The 13,399-nt window shown below is 35.2% G+C and overlaps 1 protein-coding gene across 2 annotated transcripts in view; it reads left to right on the forward strand.

The window, feature by feature from the left end:
• LOC149787853 (nischarin-like) overlaps positions 1-13,399 on the forward strand; it is a 121,896-nt gene that overhangs the window by 99,131 nt on the left and 9,366 nt on the right. For both annotated transcript variants that reach the window (XM_089974076.1, XM_089974075.1), the window contains 2 exons: positions 1,459-1,616; positions 6,947-7,011. In XM_089974076.1, coding sequence (XP_089830202.1) covers positions 1,459-1,616; positions 6,947-7,011 — 223 coding nt within the window. The remainder of the gene's footprint in view (positions 1-1,458; positions 1,617-6,946; positions 7,012-13,399) is intronic.

Here is a 13,399-nt window from a genome sequence, read left to right on the forward strand (position 1 = left end):
ATGGGTATCCACCATAACATTTTTTTTATGTTTTGTTGGTTCTAAATGAATATTGTGCCAATCAGGCGTCAAATATGTCCACCACAGCAACTAATTTGAAAATCCTGTAGCTGTTGGTGAGTATCAGAGACAGTTTCAACACTCAGCAGTTAAGGAGGAAATGGTGTTATCTTGAATCTTTGGGAATTCTTTTTGGCCAGTAGAATGTCAGTTCCTTCAAGGGACTCTTGTTTATTCTTCAAGATTGGAACTAGTCTTCTGGAATGATTAAATTAGACTTGTATCTATTTTGGTACTAAAGCTTTCTGGTTTCTTCAAGATATTGATTCAATCTATATAATGTTTGAGGAGCCTGGTTAAGATGGTACTATATCCTAATTCACGTTATCAATAACCATGTTACAGTGGGGTTTCATGAAAATCTTTAATATTTGGGGGCCCTGCATGGCTGAGTGGTCTAAAGCACTCTCCGTTACGGATCACAGTCATCTCACTTCTGTGTGTGTGGAATCGAGTCTCAGATTTGGCTAATGTGGGTATGTGAGAAAGCTTGCCAGTAGCTTCTCGTGGGTCGATGGTTCTTTCCGGTGATTTCCCTGGTTCTTTCTCCACTATTAATACTGGCCACCATGTATAGCATTTCGTGTGCTGAAAAATGGCGTTAAACCCTACAACAACAACAACAACAACTTTAATATTTGTACAAATGATAATGATCCACCATTAAATATGGATGCCATTACTAAAATAGAAATCCCTTATGGGACTTTGCTGTGAAATTTCCAAATACAATTTGATCAAATCCAACAGTTTTGGTTTTGTTTTTTGGGTTTAACACCATATTCAGCACATGTTAGGTTATAAATGGCAGCCAGTATATTTAGTAGAGGATGTAGTTGTGAAACCCCAGGGAAGAACCACTGACCCAGTGGAAGCTACTGGCAAGTTTTCATACCACATTGGTTGAGCCGAGACTCAGATTCATGCAGGCATAGGCAAAATGTGAGTGATCTGAAAAGGCAAGTGCATTAGACAACTCAGCCACTCAATAAATCTGACAAAAAGGATTCTGGCGTGAAAGTCTTTAGAGTTTGTTCAAATGATGTCAATATTCCATCACATAGTTGTTTCTTCTAACAAAAGACAAAAGTTTATAAACAACTTCATGTGAAGAAAAAAAACACAAGAAAGAAAATTCTGATTAGAAACCAAAATTCGATAGAAAGTTTTTTGGCATAAAGGTGCTTTAATATTGGATAACTGATGTGCCTTCAGATATGGACGAAGATACAAAGAGTAGAAAGATGATGAAAGGCTTGGTTTTTTAACATACGCAACCAGCAGCATTGGAAGAAATTTTCTTTAGAAAGTATCCTACTATCTGCTGTTAAGTAAATGTCAGCTGGGTGGGTGATCTCAGGTATGCATGGGTCTGCTATCTTTATTTCCATCTTACAGATTTAAATGCAAGTTCTAGTAGCAAAGCACAGCAGCAGTGGATAGTTCCAGAAGATGAGGAGCTTAAAAGGACGGTGGAGTTTAAGCTGTCAGAGGAAGATGAGGGTCCAATATTTATTATGGACCAGTCCAAAACTCTCTCCACAGATACCTCTCAGGTCAGCCAAACTTTAGCTGTGGAAAACAGTATTACAACAGAATTATTAGACGATATATAGTGTGACCCCACTATAACACAGTGGTTGGGGTCCATAGAATCTGACCATTTTATAGACCGAACCATATTATAACCAACAAACTCCTTTAGCTGAAGACAATGAAACATTTGCCTAAAATATGGTGGTGGTGGGTAAATAAAAGTGGTGGCAAAAATATATGCTTATGATTAAATCAAGATAAACTAGTCTGAAAATCACATGGATGTAGACAACTTACATTTTTATAGTTCAGTCCGTTAAGTACTGACACATGTATATAATAAATCTATGAATTCAAGTATAGATCATGTTATAAAATTCATGTATGACTCACATCCCATTAGAAAACACAAACACCAATAACAACAGGGGATGAGGCTATTCATAGGGAAGTGAAAATGTTAACAAATTAAGAAGTTTAGCAAACATCTTTGCAAGACACCTCATCTTCTATAAAGTTGATGGCTATATATCTATAGTTTCAAAAGATCAGAAATTTAATTTGCTTTTTATGCTGCCATTGGATTGGTAACAACCAAAAGCATAAAACATGTTTCCTGCAAAATGAAACTTTCACTGCACATTAAATGTGTATCTGTAACTTTGGAAAATGCAAAAATGGTTCATTGTTTTTTTTGAAGATTGTGGTCACCTTTCTTTGATGAAGGGTGCATGTGTTATTGAAGTCACCGCTAAACGACAGCTTTGGAGAACCAAACAGATGTCTGTTTCTTATTGCAGTGACAACATCAAATAATTATAGAATATTGAGACTAATTTTTTATATTTGCTTAATATTTTAATTAACAGTTGGTTCCTCAAATGTAGTCAGTTTTCTTTGAAGTTTCAGCAAAACTATTTTTGTGAAAAGATGAGTTTTACTTACCATACCTATATAAAGGTCAGTGTAAATGAATATATTATTTAATAGCAAGCAGCCAATAGTCTGACACTATTTTGTCCAAAAGATCCATTATGCCTTGTCCAGTTGTCTCCACTGCCAGAATGTCAACAAAAAAACAAACATAATAATAATAAAATATAAAAAATATTTGGAGATCTCACAGCATACAGTACTCGGGCCAGATGTCAGAATAAGTAGATTATGATAATGACAATGCACTGTTATGATAGTTTGTCAATATGAACAAATAATTTGTTTATATAACAACAAATAAATTTCAGTGCATTTTATATCAAATTTGCGACTTCCTTTCATGATGCCTCTGAATTTCATTACTCTATACTCAAGGTTCTATTTACAAGTTTAAACGGCCAACAATATTACAAAAAACTTGCTAAATGGTATATTTTGTTGCCATTAAGGAAAATAAATCACAGTTTGCGACATTAGCAAAGCTTGCATGATCTCTGAATAAACTTCTTACATGTTATTTTTGGTCTTTTTTTTAGAATAAACCTTTTCTTTATATGAGAAAAAATACATGCATATTAAATTCTTCCCCAAGATGATAATAAACTTTTTACACACTGCTTTTCTTACTTTTAAGAAAAAAAGAAAAACGTTCCATGTAATGAGTAAAAATACGTGTATATGAAATTTTGGGAGCCACACTAATATTGTGTTATATCTGAATTTATGTTATAACAGAGTGTGCTATAGCAGGGTCACACAGTATATAGATATATTAGAAGTCTAATTTTTAGCATGATGAGTAACATGACAGAGACGATTTTTTTTTATGCCCCAGGATTGTAACTCTTTTACAGCAGTTGAGTTCAGTCTAGTTTTCTAATGGAAACTAATTTTGTTATATTATTGAAAGTTAACTGCATTATTGTGGATTCAGTTTTATCTCATATTTTGGACAAAGTGCCACAGGTTAGACAGATCCACCAATTGTTAAATGATGCAACTACTTGGGGTCTCCAGTAAACAAATAGTTAAACAGTATAATTAGATGATGGTAGTTGCAGTGTGTAAACATTTCTGGTTACCATGTTACCCCCCTTAACAATGCTCTTTCCATTTTATTAAATTTTTCATCTTCATGGATATGTTTATAAACCATTTAATATGATTGATATTACACGTCGTATATTATTTGTCTTGTGTGTGCCTTATACGTGAAGACTGTTATCCAAACAATTTGAATGCAGGTCAGACCAGGGAATGTTTAGTGAGAAATCATGTAATCAACAGAATCTTGCATTATTGTACATTTTATTTTAATTTTTCCAAAGTGCATTGGATAGTTTGAGGGCAAAATGTAACAACTATGGAACTATTTCTATACATCTAATTGTGAAATTAATCTGATATCCTTCTTATTTATGAAAATATACTATACACATAGCTGACAAGTGTCAAATTTAATTAAAAATGTCCTTGCAATTTTCTTTTTAGGACGGCACGTTCAGTTCCATTCTGAGAGAAATGTATTGCATATGTATAATAATATAGTTCTAAAATATGATTGGTTCATTCAAAATCGAGGCTACAATGTCTGTCTTTAATCGCCATATTGGATTGTGAAAACAGTTGATGCTATCACTGAATCTCATCTTTGTAATGTTTAACTTCTAATCATGTCAAAAAGGAAAGCAGGAGATTCAGAATTTTTTCCAGGAAGGAAAATAAAACAACTAGAAGGACAATTTTGGCATCTTGATCAGATTTTTGAAACCATCTAGTAAAGGAGAAAACTTTACGTTTTGCAAATAGTGTAATGTGATTTTGTGTCTGGGCATGTAGGTGCCCATGACATAAAACAGCATGAAAAAGCTAATAAACATCAGCTTTTTGCTTCATCATCAACAACTCAACCTGAACTTATGACATATTTTAAATAAGAAAGAGAACCTTGATGTAATTCAGTTGAAGTTTGGTTTACTAAATTTCTTTTAGAAATGAACCTTCCTCTTTAAGTTGCTAGTGTTGCTGGCAATTTATTTCGCACATGTTTTCCAGACAGTAAAATCGCAAAGGATTACTCGTGTGCTAGAATGAAAATGGGTCAGAAAGAAAATCACACAGAAATCAGATCATTCATTGGAATCCATAATAATTGAAGGAAAAAAACAAGGCATGGAAAAGGTGCCTTTAAACAGCCTGTTTCTGAGTGTTTGTTGCACACTTGCACCTTCTAAATGGGCACCTGAATGGAACAAGGTTCAGAAGATGCAAGAATGTAACACTTGCAACATTGACATTAAATAACTAGGTATGGTTTTGTACTACTTTACTGCTGGTTGTAGATGTTGTAAATAGTTACATATGCATTAAAATTTTAAAAATTGGTATTTGTTCCTGAGAATCAGTCTTTTTGTCATATGCAGTCAGTATTTTTTTACTTGGGGATTGGCAGCTATGTATACATGCTCATTTTAGCATGTAACCCATGATGGTATCACTTTGCCTTGAACTCTGGTTGGTTGGTTGGTTGGTTGATTGGATTTTAACAGCACTTCATTGGCTATATCATGCTCAGGTAAAGAGCTAGATGCCTTTTCCAAGATCACACTAAGGCAGGTGACCTAGTAAGGCCTGGAAGTATTGAGCATGTAACTTGAGGTTAGGAATCCAATGCTCTACCAGAAGAGCTACCATGGTTTCCAGCTCAGAAAATGTTTTCCCACAAGTCAGAACAATATTAAAAGTCTTACAGTTGACATCAAACATTATTCAACCATTTTAGAAGAATTACAATAGACAACAGGAAAACTTATTCAACCATTTTATAAGTCTTAAATTAGACAACAGAAAACTTTATTCAATTTGCATTATAAAATGAATAACTTCAGCTAGTTGTTAAAAGTACCATGAACTAAAACAATTTGGAGAAATGATCTTCCATTAAGTTGCCACCTGTTTTTAAAGGCCATTTTTGCACATCCCAAAGTGGTTAGTTAAGACAGGTGTGACTTAGCAAGTGGTTGACGCAATAATTTTCCCAGTCATTGCACTCAGCTATATTCTGTGTACATGGGTGTTGGCAGAGATGTTTAAATCTGTGTTCCATCACAGAAAGTAGTAAACTAAGATAATTGCATAATATCATTTTGTGGTCCCTTTTATCAAGAATAGTACATCAATTAAAAAAAGAGGGGTTATGTACCTCATACTGTTGGCAGACAGGTGGAGTGATTTCCTTGTGCTTAACATATGCATAAATGGACAAAATGGTCCGTATCGCTGTCAACTGTAAACAGCTCATATACCTTTTGGTTACTTAAGGAATGGCAAATCAAAGTGTATAAAGCATATTTCATCTCATTGCCATTAACAGATGCCATCTCACTGCCACTAATAGATGCCATCTCATTGCCACTAACAGATGCCATCTCAATTCCTGTTCTACCTAAAGAACCAAGACTCATTACATACCAATTTAACCTTACATGGTTGATCTGGCAATCGATATGGATGTTCATTCCATATTTCCATATGAAACACACAGATTGGAACTACATTGGTGTCGTCTTTGATGTCTGTCCATCAATGTTTTTACATGCAGTGAATCAGACTTTTATAAATTGCAATTTGTTCTCAATTTCATTCACACTGTAATGCCAAATATATTTAAAAAGTGTATAAGGTTGGTTATGTAATAAATACAAACCAGTGTATGTGTTCAGAGCCAGGGGGAAAAAATTTTGATATCTTTTAAATACACCTTGGCCGTATAGTTTTGACATATACCTGTGCCATATCAAACTTATTGTTTCTGCAGACTCAGAACAATGTAAGGTATATAGTTTTGTGTAATTGATATGAGTATAGCACATGTTCACAATCTTGGACCTATACAATAAAAGGATCCACACAGCCTCGTTGTTGCATGTACCATGTATGCTTGCTTTTAATTCTAGTCAAACTGCAAACAAACAAAGATCCCGATATGCTGTTGCATAATGTATCTGCAGATCAGGGTCTATATATCATTAATTTACTGATTACTTTTAACAAAATGCACAGACCTAGGTCTGCCAGTGCATGATGTGATGTGATGGCAGATCTGGGTCTGTGCAGTTTGTAGTTGGACTTGTCTTATAAGCAAGAACATACAGTAATCAACACTACTTAAGTCCATAATATGTATCGGCGTTTCCCCCAGCACACCCACCACCACCAAATAAGTGAATAGTCTTGGTGCATTTCATTCTGAGGTCATCATTATAAAATAGTTATGAGCTACAAAGAATGCATTTGTTTTATCACTTAAATTTGTTTTGGGGAGGAAATTTAAATTTAAATGCTATAGCATTACCTCCATCTCAGAAATATAATTAGACCATGTTTTAATTTAAATTTTGTTTGGAACTTGCAGGTGAATCTTTCCTGCTCCCAAAACTTCACAGACTCCACTAGCTCACAGAATGTGGAGCCAGATGGGTAAATATTTCTTGCTAATAGGGTTCTCACATTACAGTGCTAATATGGTTATGTAATAAATACTTGGTTTATCCATTACTGCATTTTTAAAAATTTACTGAATACTCTGACATATTTTGGAGGGATTTGAGAAGTTTATATGAAAAAGGAAATGTAATATCTCCAGTTCATCTGTCGGTCCATCCATGCATAAGACATTTATTACTATGGAAAATTTATCATATTTAGTTACAGGATATTTTAGTTTTCCAGGACAGACAATTCATACCATATTTACCATATATGTTGGGACACGGTATTTGTTATGACACCATAAATTAATTTTAAAAGTAATTTTTTGTGCACTGTATGTTCTGGGACACATCGTTTTTTTTTTGAGTCGTAAGTTGTGAGACACCTTTTAAATCATTCGAAAATTACATGTCAAAAATTGCTCTCCAGCTGAAATTTTATTTTTAAAAATATAAAACTGTGTATATGAGATAAAACTCTTTAATCCACTGCAGCAGCATCTCATCAACACAACCCTTCTCCTGCACACGTACGATCTATTCTTTTGGTACACAAATATTTTTTTTAGCTTTCTCATACTGTGAAAGATTGCTAGAGGCAACGCACCAACTGAAGCGGAAACTCAAGACGAAAGTCAGATTTTTTCAGATCTGCACTAGTCTTGCTAATTATCACACTTTTGACACCCATCTTATCGTCAGTCCATCCAGGAATGCGATCAAAGTATTCTAGAGTTTCATCCATGTTTAATGATCATATTGTCAGTGAAATGATCTGTTTCTCTAATAGCCTTCACTAATTCATCACGTGATTTTATTTTCTCCAAATGCTGGGTCATCGATGTTCATGCACAAAGCACTGTATTGTGTAACTTTAAAAACTGTTCCATTGTTTCACTTTATTTTCAAAATTTTCGTGAACAGTGGTGAAAATGAACCAAAGTTAGCTTCCATATCTCGGCCATCTTTGTATATTCAAAGCTAAAAAATAAACAAAATTGGCACACTTAAAAGAATCCATAGTTGGCTTCGGAGGTCAGCTTGTTTTGCAATAAAATAACCTTTGTATTGATATCCTTTAAAAAAAATTCGGCTTCCGAGTCCAAAGTCGGCTTCCAACTTCGGCTTGCTTTGTAATAAAAATAACCTTTGTCTTTGATGTCCTGTCGGTAAGTTCAAAGAAGAAGTTTACTGCTGGCTGCCAGTTGTGTTTATTTACCACCAGGGCTTCTATGTGCTTGGCATCTGTAGTGATAATTAATACAAAGGTGCACTGGTGTCTGCAGGTATATAGTAATGATACTTTTGTAACCCACACCGGCGAAAAGATTGTCACTTGCACTCAAGTGAATGTGTTTTCAAATAATGATTTTTATTTGCGAGATACTGTCATAAAGTAGACCTGGATATAAATTAATCTTGGCTATTTTGCACCTAACACCATGCCATGCATGTTGTGTTTATTCACCACCAGGGCTTCTGTGTGCTTGGCATATGTGGTTATAATTAATACAAAGGAGCATTGATGTCTGTGGGTAAATAGTAAGGATAATTTTGTAACCCGAGCTGGTGAAAAGATTGTCACTTGCACTTAAGTGAATGTGTTTTTAAATGACGATTTTTATTTGCAACATACTGTCATACAGTAGACCTAGATATAATTCAATCTTGATTATTTTCCACCCAACACCGTGTCATGCGTGTATGGTGTCTTCAAGATATCAGTTGACTAAATTCCTCTTGTTTGCGATTTTGTTGGCTCCAGTTTTCAGTCAGATAACATGTTCAAACCTTTGAGCACAACCACACAATTGTTTCTCAATGTTCCTGTCAATGAACAACGTGGGGTGTGGTATCAGACATAATTGATACACGCTAAAGTATGGAAGCCTACGCCACATATACGAATTCCGTGGAAATATTTTATTCTTTAATGCTCATGTTGAAAAAAGGAATAAATGATAACAACACAAGGTTAGTTTCTTTGTTTTTATTGTCAATTAAGTGTTTTATTTATCTATTTTATTGCAACGTGCAGTGGGGGGGCAAGCACAAATACAATACAAATTTATTTCGTTTCTTAAGTCTTGGGACATATGACCAAAGTGAAAAAATGTTTTACCATAAGTTCTGGGACAAGAAAGAAATAATTATTTTATCATGTCCCAACATATGCGGTAAATACGGTAATAAATTATCTTCCTTCAATCAGATTTGTTCATGTGCTTTTTGTTTTTGTTCCCTACTGCATGGGTGAGGTGACATGGAAATGGCATCCTTTGTCTCTCCTTCCATTTATTTATGTTAAAACTTCTGAATCTTGCATCCAAGGCTTTAAAAATTGTATAATTGACCTTTCTTTTGGGAGATTTGAGCTTGATATAAACATACAAATCCAACTTTAATATATATAAAAAATGGGATCAAGTTAGGAAATGCATTATATTTATTTTGGAAAGGAACATACTTGGTTTTCTTTTTATCTTTCCTTTCACCTTAAAACCATATTCTGATAATTAAAGCTATGAAAACAGAAATCTGTAAATAATACACTTGTATAGATAAGAATAAGTTAGAATGCAAATATTGTTAGAAGAGCAAATGCAGATAAATACATGTATATAATTGATAATGGATAGGTAGAAAAAGTTTTGGAAAAGGTAGATTTTTAAGTAAGAGAGAGAGAGTTACTGATACTCAGCCTGGATATAAAAATAATGTTCAATCTTTGGCCACCTCATTTCCCCAACTCTGACTCCTCTGAAATTGGCAGTGTACAAATTTTCACGTCAGTAAGTCTTGGCTAAGAAGGACCAGCCAAACAGACAAACGGCTATCACAGTCCGATAAAATTGCTGATTTATTACATTATTCAAAGAAGCAGCTTCATGACTCAGATGTCGACTGATCTCTATTTTTGCAGCAGTAACTGCCATAAGGCACATATGTGCCTATTTGTATTCCAATGAAGTTCTCGGCCATCAACGGAAATGAGGCAAGCTCAGGACTGTCAAACCTGCATTAGTTTGTATGGACTAGAAGTCCTTTGTTGATGCACAACATCCAGTTCAGAATGTTATTGCAGAGAAATCCATGCTCGACTGTGTATTGATGCTATATTGAAATCCCCTAGGACACACCAAATGATGGAAATGATCCTGCAAACTCTTTTTCAAATGACAACTCAGTTTCTAAGGGCCACAGATGACAAGGATTACTTCTATCCATTTCTCTTCCCATCAGCATTCATTCTTAGAAAAGGTACCCTGTTCAAGCCTCCCATTTCATGCAACCTGGATCTGGGAAGGTGCAAATACTTCATGAAAGAATGTTAAGATTTGCCCTGATGGCCTGTGGATCTTGTGAATCATCATGGAGGGCCTCCAGGTTACATTCAGTGCCTCCCCCCCCCCCATTGTCAAGGGTTTCTTTTGCTACAGACATTCCAAGAAACCCATTCTGATTCAGTGTTCTGCATCAGGAGATAGATGGTCTCTAGCAGAAGGTTGGTAGTGATTGTTTTTAATGTAAACTCTCTGGGACTTTATTCCACACTGTCTTTGACGCCAAAGGTCACTGGCAATCTTCAGCCTGTTTTGGATGAAGCTGTCTTGGCTGGGGTTATTTTGGTCACTCCTTTTTGGTCTCATTCAGGGAACACTCTTTTGGTTTGAACATCATTTCATGGGTCTTTTTATGAAAATTATGACTCAAGTCTTGTCACACTAAAGAGTCACCTACACGTCTGTGACTTCCAACTACACCTCTCCCTTCATAACTTATGCACATTGGGGTCCACAAACATAGATCATACTATAAGCAAGAGTGCGAGTTACCAAGGAACCTCCAAAAATTGAAAAATTTGCTTAGATGTCGAGAAAACTGTTGGGGGGGGGCGTTAAGTAACTGGGATGTTTAATGACTGAATCTTTATTTTGCAATCACGATGATAATAATTTTTGATAACACACTTTTTGTAATGAAGTTGTTCGTTATTCTGTTTAAATAACATTTTCAAAATGCCCAACATGTGAAAGATCATTCCAACTGGTTTCAATGACCATCACATTTACACGAAAAGATCTGTGTATTACGTCACTTGCTTTTTGTTTTCTTGTTGAGTCTGGTTCCTGTAGTGGTGTGTTTAATACTATCGTGCCAAATCAGGAGTCAAAAGAACAGGGAACTAGACCAACTGTTGATACACCACCAAACAAGATTCCTTTTTTCAAAAACACACAACATTTATTTCGTGAGATAATTGTCTGTCGAAATTCAATTTTTGTATTGTTCAGTTAGTACAGTATTGATGTCATGATTTCATTGGAAGCAATAATGAAACTTCTTATCATCCTTGAGGATATCTCTAAGTGCCAGTTCAAGAATTCTCTGAAACTCACTTGCCCACAATGGTCTGTATCTGTGAAACCAAGCTCTTTATTTTGCAAAGTATTCATTTTGCTTAGTTGCCTTGCTATCTTTGATCACAGTTATGAAAGAGTCTGTTAATTTAAGGTAGTTTGTTACATACACAATCACATTTATAACAGTGTTCGATTGATCAAATGAAGTGAGTTCACCCGACATATGACTGGGGCTGCTAGATTTTAAGTTTGTACGATTTTCATGCCTTTAACTTTTCTTTTATTCCACCTTCTTTATTTAATTCAAAAGACATAATTAACATGATAATACAAAGGAGGCCAGCTTTTAATTCAGTGCAACAATACAAGAAATACTTCTGCAAGTCAGTTATCGAAACATGGTCAGCACTTAATTAGGTTCTCAGAAACGCTTGCAGATATAGCTGTTACAGTAGATTGATGCATTTTACATTTAATTACAAGAGGACACATTGCATTTATGATGATTTCACCTAAAAGGAACTAAAAGATAGAACTAGAACACAAATTTCAATTGATAAAAAAACTATTTAATTTGTATTTATTTATTAAAGTACTGCCTCCACTCTGCGTAAGTGACATTTTCATTGATCGAAATTTCCTTACATATCGTTAATTGCGGTGTACTAAGAATGTTCTTTAGAAAGAAAATGTAACAAATTGTATGACCAATTTTTAAATTGGATATTTCATAATGTTGATTAAAATTTCTAGGTTCTATCTACCATTTTCGATGAAATATTAAAGTTTCCGTTGCCAGTTTTTATCACGATTTTCTTCAAATTCAACAAACAGGGATGCATTTTTTTGGTATTTTCTGGTTTAAAAAATGGGATCCATGCCTGACCCTGCATTATAAGCAGGTTTGCGAGTTATCAAGGGAGTGTTGTATCTCGATGATATTCTGCAAAACGAACCAGAGGAGTCATATTCTCGAACGTGACAAAATCTCTCGTTTCTTTTCTGCCGTTGTCTTGGACTCTTTATCAGGAAGGATGAATTCAGTGTGTTCCATTTGGCATTTTAGCCTTTTGGGTATGGAGTCAAAAATGAATGTGAACATGGTCTGCCTCCATCAAGAACATCCCTTGGTTATCCTCTTGATGGCATCTACTCTTCACTCTAGAAACTTATATCGGCCCAAATTTAGTCCCCTGGTCATCTCCACAGTGTGGCAGTGAATCTTATCAATTTAAACCACACGTTTTGTTTAAATCATTGCAGATAAAAATCTTGCCTTGTAGTGACCAAAGCTTTTCCTACTGTATCAAGCTATCCCAGTTTTGGAATGTTCTAGGAAACATGAGGTCCCATCTCAACACATGGCTCAACACATTAGGCTCTTGATAGGTATTCCCTTGTAGACTCAGTCTCCAGACATCACGGTCAACAGGAATGCCAGGTAGGTAGGGTGGAGGTCCAACTCCGGCCTTTTCTTACATATCAGCCTCCTGGAAATGAAAGTTATAACGAAGGTTTGCAATGTTCTTAGATGGTGTCAGCAACAACAAAATTTACATTCAAGTCTACCATTTTGCAGACAGGCTCAGTTTTATAGTGGATTCATTGCCCCAGCAAAATCAATTAATTCAAACCAAACGGTCTCTTCACTTCCTGGAAGTCAGATGAATCTGCACCTGCTTGGGTCAACCACTTGTGGATCTATTTGTACCAAGGGGAATGCCAAGATTCCTATTTTTGTCTCTCCAGTCCCAAATCTAATAGCCATGGCATGAATTGAAATGGCCTAGTTACTCTTGTCATTTGATAAAACTATCTGCAGTTTTGTTGAGATTGTTTGATTGCATTTTTACTTTCTCCTCCTTTCGTTGCTAAGAACAGGCTCCTTGCTTATGAGGAATCAGTCCTTTGTTGTTAAACATATTTTCATTGGAACCTTCCCCTGTAGGTTAGCTTCAGGATCTCAGACTTTGGAAGTGCGATCTGAAGCAAACCAAGCAAATTTGAAGAGGG

Source organism: Sinohyriopsis cumingii, chromosome 11 (genome assembly GCF_028554795.1).
Source record: "Sinohyriopsis cumingii isolate HCF-2022 chromosome 11, ASM2855479v2, whole genome shotgun sequence".
Lineage (NCBI taxonomy): Eukaryota > Metazoa > Mollusca > Bivalvia > Unionida > Unionidae > Sinohyriopsis > Sinohyriopsis cumingii.